Raw genomic sequence first — 12,267 nt, 5'->3', positions numbered from 1 at the left:
CATGGTGGTGGTGCGATCGCCAGTTATGTAGCTGGCTGGCTCGAATTTACTCTCTAGGAGGCAACGGTACGGAGTAGCGGACTAAATTTTTAACGTCGTCGGATTTTTCAGAAAAAAAGGTGCCACACGTACTATGCTTTGGAACTCGCTGGTTATTTTATTGTTCGGGAAGTGTTACGGGATTTGTTAGTGACAATATTCGCGAATAAACTAATCATTCAGTGCGAGAATTTGATAGATTGGTTTGGGGCTTGCCCGAAGAATCTGTTATAAGCTGGGAAGTGTGTTGGCCAAATTGATCGAAGAAAGTGTGGAATGTGTCTTTCTGTATTTCATGTTTCTGCTGTGGAGCCATAATTTGGAAATAGGTAGGTGTTGAATGATCGAAAATCTTTTAACTTGGAAACGGGGGCAGTCAATTGTTAATGCTTCACGGTACGACAGATTCCGGATTTCGTCGTAAATTTATTAAGAGGGACGAACAAGGCACACAAAGATGGAGGAAGTGCGAGTACATTCGAAGTGATGAAACGAACGAACGACATGAGCAAAGAGAAGTAAGAAGAAGTGACGATGATGACGACGTTTGCGGAATCCCATTATTGCAGCAGTGTGTATAGTGGAAAAAATATCGCAGCAAAATAAGCAACAATCCAGCAGCCACATCTAGCTGTACTAATAAACGTTGCCCGAAAGCATCGCCCAGTTAACTACCAGCAGCACTAGTAGTAGTAAATTGTAAGCTGGAAACAGTTACTGGGGTGGTGCAAAGCACCGAGATCTGGCTTTGGTGTAGTCGTTTAGTGAAGATTGCAAGGCAAGGCAAGGCGCATAAAAATGTATAGTACAGTGAGTACAGTGAGTAGGTACACGTACCGATATCATCAGAAGTGAAATGAGAAGCAACATATAAGCCAGTGACTACTCCACCCATGGTCTGCCTGATGAAAGCGCTAAGCAGAGCATAAAAACTGCAATAATAACATTACTATCGGGGCAAGCAGAAGAAGCAACAGTTTCCCTGTGCAGCGTCGTCGTTTTGATGATCAGTCTCTGCCTGCACTATCACTTCCACCCACAAACTAGAATGGCTGAAATCAAACAGAATTTTATCCGATTGATTATAAATGTTTAAAACTTTGTTCTAGTTGTTAATCTTGTATCCACACAAATTCATTTGATGAAGCTGATAATTATTGGTTTTGTAATTTATTACCTTGAACGTACCCAGTACATACCTTGTACTTTTAACAGGTTCAAGAGCCTAGCAATAAACATAAACAATAATTTCAAATGTCCGTTTCCTATGATACTAATGACTGACAAATATTTGTTAAAATTTCAAAATTTGAAGAAGCACGAGGTAAGTACAAACTTGTTGGTTATTTTCACATAACACAGAAGAAAAATTATTTTTTCCCAAGTTTTCATTACCTAAAATCAATTGTCCACCTCCGAAATGTCTTTGTGCGAATTTTTATCTCAATCCGGGCCAATATCACAAAAAAGTTAATAGCTTAGATGGACGACCACTGACCCAAGATTCAATACATTAAATCAATTGTTCGGTTTTCAAAGCTATCATGTGCCAAATTTCATTTCAATCTTACGTAAACTTTTTTTCCAAACTTTTAATGCAAAAGTTGAATTAACTTGTAAACTACCCGATAGCTGTAAGAAAAGACACGATTCGGACAATAACGAATGTTTGCGGCGACTTTTTGTTTACTTTCTATTTTTAACTACGATGTTAAGTTAATGTGCATCTTTTTCAATTGCATTTTTTTATAAACAAGTTGCCTCAGGACTCACTTAAACTTTCAGACCCTACCCGGGTTAAGTGGGGACGGCTTTATACAGACTCGTTTTTGTCATTTAGAACAATTTGGCTGTATTAAGCATTCAGATGATAAAAAGTTAGTAAAAGTACTTATTTCGCATGAAATTCCCATAATCGGTTCATTAGTTTTTCAGCAGTCGGTCCAATAGTGATTAAGCTGAAGAAGTCGATTCACTGTTCATTTCACTTCCCTCGGCAGTCGGGACCACTTTGGAAACAACTGCAATTCTAGTCAATGTATTTCTAACAGGCTAGTTGTATTTTTCAATCCAAAATGTAGGCTCATTATTGCATCCAAATATCTCGTACTGGTACCACGTGGAACAGTAAAATGGACAAAAAACGCCGTCCCTGAAAACTACCGTGTGCAAATTTTCATCCCAATCCGATGTATAATACGACGATATTGCAGAAATATTGGAAGGTTAATATAGACGACCCCCTTTGCCGGCCCTTACACTGAATTTAATACCTGAAATCCATTGCTCGTCTATCAAAACTATTGTGTACCAATTTTCGACTGAATCCGATGTATTATAACGACAATATCGCATTAACAGTGAATAGTTAATATGGACGACCCCTTTGGCCGACCCCTTATTTTAGTTTGGAAAAGTGAAATCAGTTGTTTGTCCCTCATAACTCCTATGTGTTAATTTTCATCCCAATCCGATGTACAAACACGTCAATATCACTAAGATACTGAAAATTCAATATGGACGACCCCTTTTTGCCGGCCCCTTACACTAAATTTGATACCTTAAACCGATTGGACGTCACTCAAAACTATCGTGTACCAATTTTCATCTGAATACGATGTATAATAACGTGAATATCGCATAAACAGCGAACAGGTAATATGGACGACCCCTTTGGCCCATCCCTTACACAAAATTTGACACCTAAAATCGATTGCTCGTCTTTCAAAAGACTCATGTGCAATTTTTCAACACGATCCGACGAAAAGAAACGTCAATATCGCGAAAACAATTTTTGTCTTCTATGGACGGCCCCCTTCAGAAGGGGTCATCCGAAAATCCAAAAACATTTTTCATCATTCCTGGTCCATTTGAGCATTCATGCCAAATTTCAGAACTCTAGCTCTTAAGACGGCTGAGTCTATAGAGGACAAACAAACAAACATACAGAAATTGCTTTTTATATATATATAGATTAATTTAAGCTTATTAGAACCTAATTGAGGGTTTCTCGAAGCGCTCAAAGTTTGAATGAAAATTGACAGTGATGATCTCGTCGTTTGATGCATTTTTTAATAGGATTTAACATCAATTTTTTTTAAGTTTTATTAACGACACTTTACCATCCTTATGGCATACGTGTCGAGTAATATGCTTATTTAAAAAGTTTTATAGATCGATAGTGAATTTTGAATAGGGCGAATGCGCCAAATGTTAACAAATGGAGTTATTAGCTGGGTGTTAAAATACGTTCCTACGAGACCTACGTTTTGAGTGTACAACGTTAAACGAAGACTATTTAGTCTTCGAGAAATAAAGAAAACAAAATAAAATTTTTGCTGGGAGCTTATGGAGCTGTCAAACTTTGAACGCGTTTTCTCGAAACAGTGACGTTGGTGCATTCGCCGTATTCAAAATTCGATACCGAGATGTTATTTTCTTTCAAGAATTTGAGTAGTGAATCCTCATGTGGTTCGTCGTTTTTTTTAAATTTCAAAGACAGTTCCCTTGATGTTGTGTTTTTCGCGGACTTCCTTGTATCCCCGGCAAATTTAACATCAATGTATTATCCCATATTTATTCCTTATGCTCAGATTTGAGCTTAATGGTAAGCTTTCAAAATTTTCAATTTGTATTTGGCTCCAAAAATCTTATGATGCTTTGAACTTTAAGACAAGTCCATAAGCGTATAGCGTAAGAAAAGCAGAAAATTCTGGTTCCAAATACTCTCCCTTTAGACTAAGTCGTTGGGTCATTTTTGAATTTTGCAAATCCTGGGGTCATAAAAGCTTCGTTTTGGTACAAAACTAATCCATGATTTTTTGCAGAATTTTTGAATAACGTTTACATGAGTAAATTTTAACTGTTACGTTTGTATGGTGTTGAGGAAAACAATAACAGCACTGGCAACTCTGCACTCAGCTGGCTCACCAGGACAACTAGACTGTCCCTTGGCGGAAGCACCATCGGCTGTCAACTGAAACGTCAATCCTATTTCCGGCGTGTGACGAATAGGCAGTTTTTAACTACAGTTGCGATTTTAAAGTATTTGTCATCTAATAAAGTTTTATAGTAGTATATTAAATACTGTGTCGTTATTCTGGTCATCACGTCCCGCACGGTATTTAAAAGTGGCGACGAGATATCGCGGTAGCTTTTGTTTCGCGAGTGAAGTTTAAAGTTAACTCGTTCATCATACCGCCCCCCACGCGGAAACGTCGGATTTCGTCGATGTCAGATCTGGACGACGAAATGAACGGTGCTGCTGGAAATAACCCAAATGGACCACAACCCGCTGCCAATGGGCACACCCAGCAAGGTCAGCCGTCGTTGTCAACCGACGTCCTGATAGTCCAGCTTCTACAACAGCTCCAGCAACAGCAGCAAGCAACGAATTTACTCATCCAGCAACAGCAAAGAGCCCAGGAGCAGCAAAATGCTAGGTTCCAGCTGCAGAATGAGGCCATCAACAACATGCGTACACCGTCTAGCTCGGCAGGGTTACTCGACTCTTTAGCGAGCAATGTTAAGGAATTCCGGTACCAGTTAGACGAGAACATAACCTTCACTGTATGGTTCTCACTGTATGAAGAGCTGTTTTCCAAGGACGCGGCTGAGCTGGATGATTCTGCCAAGGTGCGTCTACTTATGCGAAAACTCGGAGTTTCGGAACATGAGCGTTACACAAGTTTCATTCTCCCGCAAACTGCAAAAGATTTCACCTTCGAACAGACAGTCTCAAAATTAAAGAATCTGTTCGGAGCTCCAGAATCAATCCTGAGCCGCCGCTATCGTTGCTTGCAGGAATCAAAAGGACCAACCGAAGACTACGTAAGCTATGCCTGCCGAATCAACCGCAGTTGTGTCGAATTTGAGCTCAGTAGAATAAGCGAGGAAGAATTTAAGTGCCTCATCTTCATTTTTGGGCTTAAATCCGAAGTCGACGCAGAAATCCGAACACGGCTCCTGACCCGAATGGAGGAAACAAGTGGGATTACCCTTGAAAAACTATCGGCCGAATGTCAGCGTCTTATCAATTTACGGCATGATACGGAAATGATCGAGGGTAGTTCGGTCAACGCTATAAGAGGGCAGCAGTTTCAAGCCCCATCTGAAATCAAACAATTTCAGACGTCGGATAAAGCAGCACTCTCTGTTCCAGACAAACGAATGCCATCGGGTCCCTGCTGGAATTGTGGGCAGATGCATTTCAATAGAGATTGCCCTTTTAAAAGCCACAGATGTTCGGAATGCAATCGGTTTGGTCATCGAGAGGGCTTTTGTTCTAGCTCTCGCCGGTCATCAAGGTCTAGACGTCAGCAGAGAAAGAATGTCAACAACTTCGAGGTCGACATGAGAACCGTGAGTGTCGCACTGTGTACGGTGAAAAATAAAAGAAAATATGTGTCAGCCGAGCTCAATGGAACAAAAGTGAAACTCCAGTTCGACACCGCATCGGACATAACAGTTGTGTCAAGTGAAACTTGGGGAAAAATTGGAAAACCGAGCACAAAAACAGCGTCAGTGAAAGCTAAATCTGCATCCGGAGATACTCTGGCTCTACTGTCGGAATTTGAGTGTTTAGTGAAGATAAGTGGCATTTCCCAAATCTGTACCGTGTTTGTTGTGTCACAAGACTTGAACATTCTTGGACTGGACCTTATTGAAAAGTTTTGTTTGGATTCTGTCCCAATGGTGAACTTTTGCTATCAAATCAGTGAAAAAGTGGACCCTATCACCATCCGTCTTAAACGAAAATACCCGAAAGTGTTCAGTACAGATTTGGGAAAGTGCACCAAAACCGTAGTGAAGTTGGATCTGAAACCAGACCGAAGACCAGTGTTTAGACCCAAACGTCCTGTGGCATACTCGATGTACTTGGCTGTTGATGAGGAATTAGACCGTTTGGAGCACCTTGGTATAATTACACCCACTGACTATTCCGAGTGGGCGGCTCCAATCGTTGTGGTGCGTAAGGCGAATGGCAACATACGGCTCTGCGGCGACTATTCCACAGGCCTCAATGAGGCTTTACAGCCGAACCAGTATCCCCTGCCGCTGCCAAATGATATTTTCAACAAACTGGGTAACTGCAGGGTGTTCAGCATCGTCGATATGTCCGAGTCTTATTTACAAATTCCTGTCGATGAGGCTACGAGTAAGTTGCTGTCCATTAACACCCATCGAGGCATCTATCAAGTGAATCGTCTGGCACCGGGTGTCAAAGCTGCACCAGGAATTTTTCAACAAATCGTTGACACGCTGCTGGCCGGGCTTTCAAGGACCTGTGGTTATCTAGATGACCTGATTGTGGGTGGAGAAACCGAAGAAGAGCACTGGAACAACCTCCAGGCTTTGTTTGAGCGCTTGGAGGAATTTGGTTTCACAGTGCGATTAGAGAAATGTTCGTTTGGCCGCCAGCAAATCAAATATCTGGGCCATTTGTTGGATCACCATGGAATCCGCCCAGATCCCGGCAAAGTCGCTGCCATCAAGCTTATGCCTCCTCCCAATAATGTCAGCGAAGTACGCTCGTTCCTAGGAGCTATACATTTTTACGGAAAATTTGTTGCTAACATGAGAGATCTGCGTTATCCTCTGGACGAATTGTTGAAAACCGGAGCAAAATTTGTTTGGAGCCCCGAATGCCAAGCATCTTTCGTCAAGTTTAAAGAAATTCTTTCGTCAGACCTCCTTCTCACGCACTACAACCCGCAGCTGGAAATAATCGTTTCCGCTGATGCATCGTCGGTCGGTCTCGGAGCCACAATTTCGCATCGATTTCCCGACGGAACGGTTAAGGTAGTGCAACACGCCTCCAGAGCGCTGGCGCCCGCCGAGCGAAATTACAGCCAGATCGATCGAGAAGGACTAGCCATCATCTTTGCTGTTACGAAGTTTCACCGAATGGTATTCGGTCGGAAATTTCGCCTCCAGACAGATCACGCACCATTACTGCGAGTCTTCGGTTCGAAAACCGGAATACCCGTTTACACAGCCAACCGGTTACAGCGCTGGGCGCTTACATTGCTTCTCTACGACTTCACCATTGAGTACGTGTCGACAGCAAAGTTCGGCCAAGCCGACATCCTTTCCCGCCTCATCAACCAGCATGCGAAGCCATCCGAAGATTATGTCATCGCAGCCGTGACCCTTGAAATTGACGTCAAATCTGTAACAACAAACACATTGAATGCTTTCCCTATCACTTTTAGTTCGGTCGAGTCAGCATCGTTAAAGGACCCGGTAATGAAGCAAGTTTATCGTTACGTTCAAAATGGCTGGCCCCTCAAACTTGCCCTCAACAGAGATGATGAGTTGCAGCGATTTTTCGATCGACGCGACTCCCTAACCACCATAAACGGATGCGTTCTTTCTGGCGAACGGCTGGTTATTCCTGCTACGCTACGGAAGCAATGCCTAGAACAACTGCATCTAGGGCACCCAGGCATTGTTCGAATGAAAGCTATCGCCCGCAGCTACGTATACTGGCCGTCATTGGACAAAGAAATAGTTCGATATGTGTCTTCTTGTCCCCACTGTGCGATGGCTTCAAAATCTCCTGCTATTGCACCGCCGATTCTGTGGCCGAAAACAACCCGTCCGTGGCAAAGAGTGCATATCGATTTTGCCGGACCTATCAGCGATGAATACTATCTTCTTGTTATCGATTCTCACTCGAAGTGGCCTGAGATAGTACCAACAAGCCGGATCACATCCACAGCGACAATTAATCTGTTACGTAATATTTTCGCCAGACTAGGAAATCCCGAGACCATTATCTCAGACAATGGTTTGCAGTTTACCAGCGCAGAATTTGACCAATTCTGTGCCACAAATGGAATTTCGCACATCAGAACTGCACCTTTCCATCCGCAGTCAAACGGACAGGCGGAAAGATTTGTCGATACCTTCAAGCGGGCCATAAAGAAAATCACGTCGGAGAGGGGTACGATAAAAGAAGCACTCGATGTATTTTTGCTTACGTATTGCAGTACACCGAATCGCTCGAATCCAGATTGCTTATCACCATCAGAAGTTATGTTTGGCCGTAAAATTCGGACTAGTTTGGAGCTTCTTCGCCCGCCCAATCCCAAACTTCCGTCCTCAGACGCCAAAGTTCGTTCGTTTGAGCATGGTCAATCAGTGTACGCCAAGGTCTTCCGGAATAATAAGTGGAATTGGGCTCGAGGAAATATTTTGCAGAAAGTGGGCCAAGCCATGTATAACGTAACCATCGAAGGAGGTCGGGTAGTGTCCTCTCACGTGAACCAACTACGTGAACGCCATGAAGGAACGTCGCTGTTAAACGGCTTTGAACAACCCAAGTCTACCAAACCGCTGCCAGTTGATATTTTGCTGGATGCTTGGAATCTTCCCGCATCCTCTGAGACCGAATCAGAAGAAGCTGTTGCCAATCCAACAACATTAAGAGAGCTAGTGAAACTTCCGTCGTTGTCACCAGCTGATAGTGAGTCTAGCTCTCCAACTATGGAATCATCAATGTCTGATGCAGAACATTCATCGCCGCATTTCGAATCTGCTTCGGCTAGTACTCCTTCAGCAGTTCCTCCACGGCGATCAACCAGGAATCGTAAACCACCCCAGAGGTTTCAGGCTTACCTTCGTTATTAGGGGGAGGTGTTGAGGAAAACAATAACAGCACTGGCAACTCTGCACTCAGCTGGCTCACCAGGACAGCTAGACTGTCCCTTGGCGGAAGCACCATCGGCTGTCAACTGAAACGTCAATCCTATTTCCGGCGTGTGACGAATAGGCAGTTTTTAACTACAGTTGCGATTTTAAAGTATTTGTCATCTAATAAAGTTTTATAGTAGTATATTAAATACTGTGTCGTTATTCTGGTCATCACGTCCCGCACGGTATTTAAAATATGGGAAAATTGAATATTTTGTACTGAAAAACAACATCTCTTTTGTTTGTTCTGTGGAACCGAGCCTGCTAATGGTTTTTGTGCAAATTAATAAATTTTCTGAAGGAAATTTTCCGCTGAACTACTTTGTCCTAGACCGTAACTTCGTATCTTATTAGACAAAAAAGTTATAGGTGTTGAATCAAGACATGTCTCTTGGCATTGAAAAACAATGAATTCAATTGACATCACTGCTCGGTGTCTAGCGAGGTATTGCTTGACTACTTTTCATGCAATATTTCGCGATGCACACGCAGTGATGTCAATTGAATTTATTTCATTTACATTATCAAAAGACATGCCCTCATTCAAAACCTAATAACCTTTTTGCTCAACAAGATACGATGTTACGGTCTCCGACAAAGTTGTTCAGCGGAAAATTTCCTTTAAAGAATTTATAAATTGGCACAAAACCCATTACCAGGCTCAGTTCCACAGAAGAAACAAAAATTATGTTGATTATTCAGAACAAAATATTCATAATAGTGTATTTTACGAATTAAAAAAAATATTGAAAAATTCAAAACCTGTCTATACAGAAGTTCAAATCAGTGTTCCGAATATCACTCAATTCTCATGAGAGACACTGAAACGTTTTCAACAGCGAAAGCAAAACTTAAATTGTCGGTTGGTTTATCTCCCAGTGGGGCAAAGATTGTGTTCGACAGCGCTGCTCCGAGAATCAAAGAAATAAAATTTGAAAGAGAGACGTTTCTTCTCCAGTTGGAATTCTCAACTGAGTGAGGAGCTACCTGATTTTCAGTTTCTTTTTTCAGTCAATAACTTTTCTTGCTCAATCACTCACTCACTCACTCGTTTACTGATCGATGATCGAATGCTGTCTGCCTGATACATCTTGCTTTGTTGTTGCTGTTGTTGGGGAGGATTAAAATAGCCATTCAAACACGCAGGCAGTACATATGAACATATGTTTCTGCCGCTTTGCCAGAAAGTACGCAGGCAGTATGAACCGATGCAAGGCCGCATTGATTGAGTTTGAGTGAGTGAGTGAGTGGATTTTCGAATTGGATCTTGTATCAGTAAGTGTCTCAATCACTTCTGATACACCAGGTAGTGAGCTTGAGAGATCGACTTAGATGCGAGTCCGCTCTCGCTTTTGAATCTTGTTTACATTGACTTCGCATTGTCGCTCTGCCGATTCTCTAGGGAACAACAGGCAGCAGCAATCGGCTTTAAATGTTTCCAACTAGAAACCTATCATGAGCGTTTCTTCCGAGTGATTTTCGGAAGACTGGTTCAAATGCTATTTCAAAGTTGTTCAAAAAATTTTCCACAAAAAGTTTTTTTTTGTTTTGCAAAGTTTATACTGAATGCAACTAAAGCGATTTTTTTTAGTGATAACCTTAAAAATGCCATCCCTTGCGGAACCATTCAATACCAATAGTAGTATAGAAGGTAGGTATCTACAAATGATACTTGTCCGCCGCCGTGGTGAAAATAACTAAGGTGTGCAGTAGTTAGTAGACTCTACTACTGTCTACCTTGTCTTGTATTTCTGTTGGTACATTAGCGCTGAAATTGGCTGACTGAGTGAGCTGATTCTGTACTGTCATGCCAGCAGAGCTGCTTGGCCCAGCAAAAAGAGAGCTGGCTGGGGATGGCCCTCCCAACTTCCAAGGCACGCTAAACAGCGCCGCCCTCCCACCCCTTCCCAAAACGACTGCTGGAGTTGTTCCGCTGGCTGTGCGTGTTTGTGTAAATATCCACGACATGGGTCGTCGTTTTTTTCCTGTTTTGTGGTACACCACCATTCGATGGAGTGGAGAGCATTACTCAATGGTGCTTCAGTGTGATTTGGTTCTCCTGTAGCGCTAGACGGTCTTTTTGAGTTGAGACTTGTTGATGAATCCGCGGTGCGTTATCAATATGTTCGGAGATCAGTGCTGGTGTTAGATTGGGGTAAAAGGTGATGATTGATTTATTGCTATGGATATGTTGAGCGGATTTAGAGATAGCGTTTGCTCAGAAAGTGGCCAAGAAGCATAAGCTGCCGATAAATTGGTATTTAATGGTTTGTGAATATGTGTGACAGTGAACGGGTTCATACCGTTAAGAACGAATACAAAGGCGATTATAAACCTGAAACCTGAAACCTTTAACCACAAAACTGCAGTCTCATAAGTCGACCACGAACTGGGATTGTGAAAAATTGCTGGAATGTGAATAACTGGAATTGAATGGGTATATAGAGGTGTGCTGTTGTGGATGCTTGAGGATCATCATCAACCGAGTAGTGCAAAATTCAGTAAAGCTTTCATTTAAGGGGGGTGGACACGCACCGGAGCCACTAAAAACAGTTAAGCAAAAAAAAAACACCCAGTTTTCTGGTGGGTGTAGAAAACAGAAACCAATATACCAGTGTGTATTCGCGCAAATGAAACCGCTTGACGTGAGCAGTTCCTGCTCCCTGAGCTGCATCGTGTAATAATAATGTCGAGCTGACTCTGAGCTTGAAGTGTTGCTTAACCACGTCGTCTGTCTGTTGGCTGCTGCTGGCCAATAATGCCGGAACGCTTGAAGAACCACATTATTTCCAATCGTGGTTGTTGAGGTGCAGCAGCAGTTTATGTTGAAAGCGGCCATGTGACGATATGATTATTGCTGGTGTTTCAAACAACTTGTAGGCCGCGTCGTGTATGACTACGATCTTCCGTCTATAGTTTACTACCGCGACCGAGTTAGCAAGCAAGCAACGAATTGTGGTTTCCAATCAATCAATCTTTGTGAATGCTTGTCCCGAAATACGCAATGACCCAACCCACTCGTTGCTTGATAAGAGCCGGTCTGATGTAAGGAAAATTGAGTTTTCCTCTTCTGTGTCAAACTGAAACCAAAGCTTTGCACGCTTCTTTGTCTAGGGTGACCAAAGTGTAATTCAAAAATAATTTTAACTCATAATAATTTAATTTAGGCTTTTTCGGTCTTGGCTGTAGATCAAACAACGATGGTTTTTGAAATACCCGACGTTTCGACCAGTTTTGTTGGTCTTTTTCAAGGAAATTTTCTTTCTGTTGTTTTTGTCGATTTCGTTTTAGTCCAACGTTTTAGTCCATCGGCAAAAACAACAGACAGAAAATTCCCTTGAAAAAGACCAACAAAACTGGTCGAAACGTCGGGTATTTCAAAAACCATCGTTGTTTGATCTGCATCCAAGACCGAAAAAGCCAAAATTAAATTATTATATATCATTCCCGGTCGAACACATAAACCTAATTTTAACTCATTTGATTAACTCTAAGGGGTCGTTCAACGACCCTCAAGTTTGTAGGGGGAAT

General features: G+C 42.2%; 2 protein-coding genes across 5 annotated transcripts in view; both read left to right on the top strand.

The window, feature by feature from the left end:
* The first annotated feature begins 34 nt into the window (after positions 1-34).
* LOC129744770 (rap guanine nucleotide exchange factor 2) overlaps positions 35-12,267 on the top strand; it is an 86,715-nt gene continuing 74,482 nt past the window's right edge. For 3 of the 4 annotated variants that reach the window (XM_055737470.1, XM_055737471.1, XM_055737467.1), the window contains exon 1: positions 35-368. The gene's annotated coding sequence lies outside the window, so the exon portion shown is untranslated. Of the gene's footprint in view, positions 369-10,751; positions 10,899-12,267 lie in introns of those variants that run through there. The other variant, XM_055737469.1, reaches the window with a different exon arrangement.
* Positions 4,270-8,673, top strand: LOC129741829 (uncharacterized protein K02A2.6-like). Its single transcript, XM_055733621.1, has one exon. The coding sequence runs from the start codon at positions 4,270-4,272 to the stop codon at positions 8,671-8,673; it is 4,404 nt and encodes a 1,467-aa protein (XP_055589596.1).

Source organism: Uranotaenia lowii, chromosome 2 (genome assembly GCF_029784155.1).
Source record: "Uranotaenia lowii strain MFRU-FL chromosome 2, ASM2978415v1, whole genome shotgun sequence".
NCBI lineage: Eukaryota > Metazoa > Arthropoda > Insecta > Diptera > Culicidae > Uranotaenia > Uranotaenia lowii.
The sequence above is the reverse complement of the archived record's forward strand: the minus strand, read 5'-3'. Positions and strand labels throughout refer to the sequence as shown.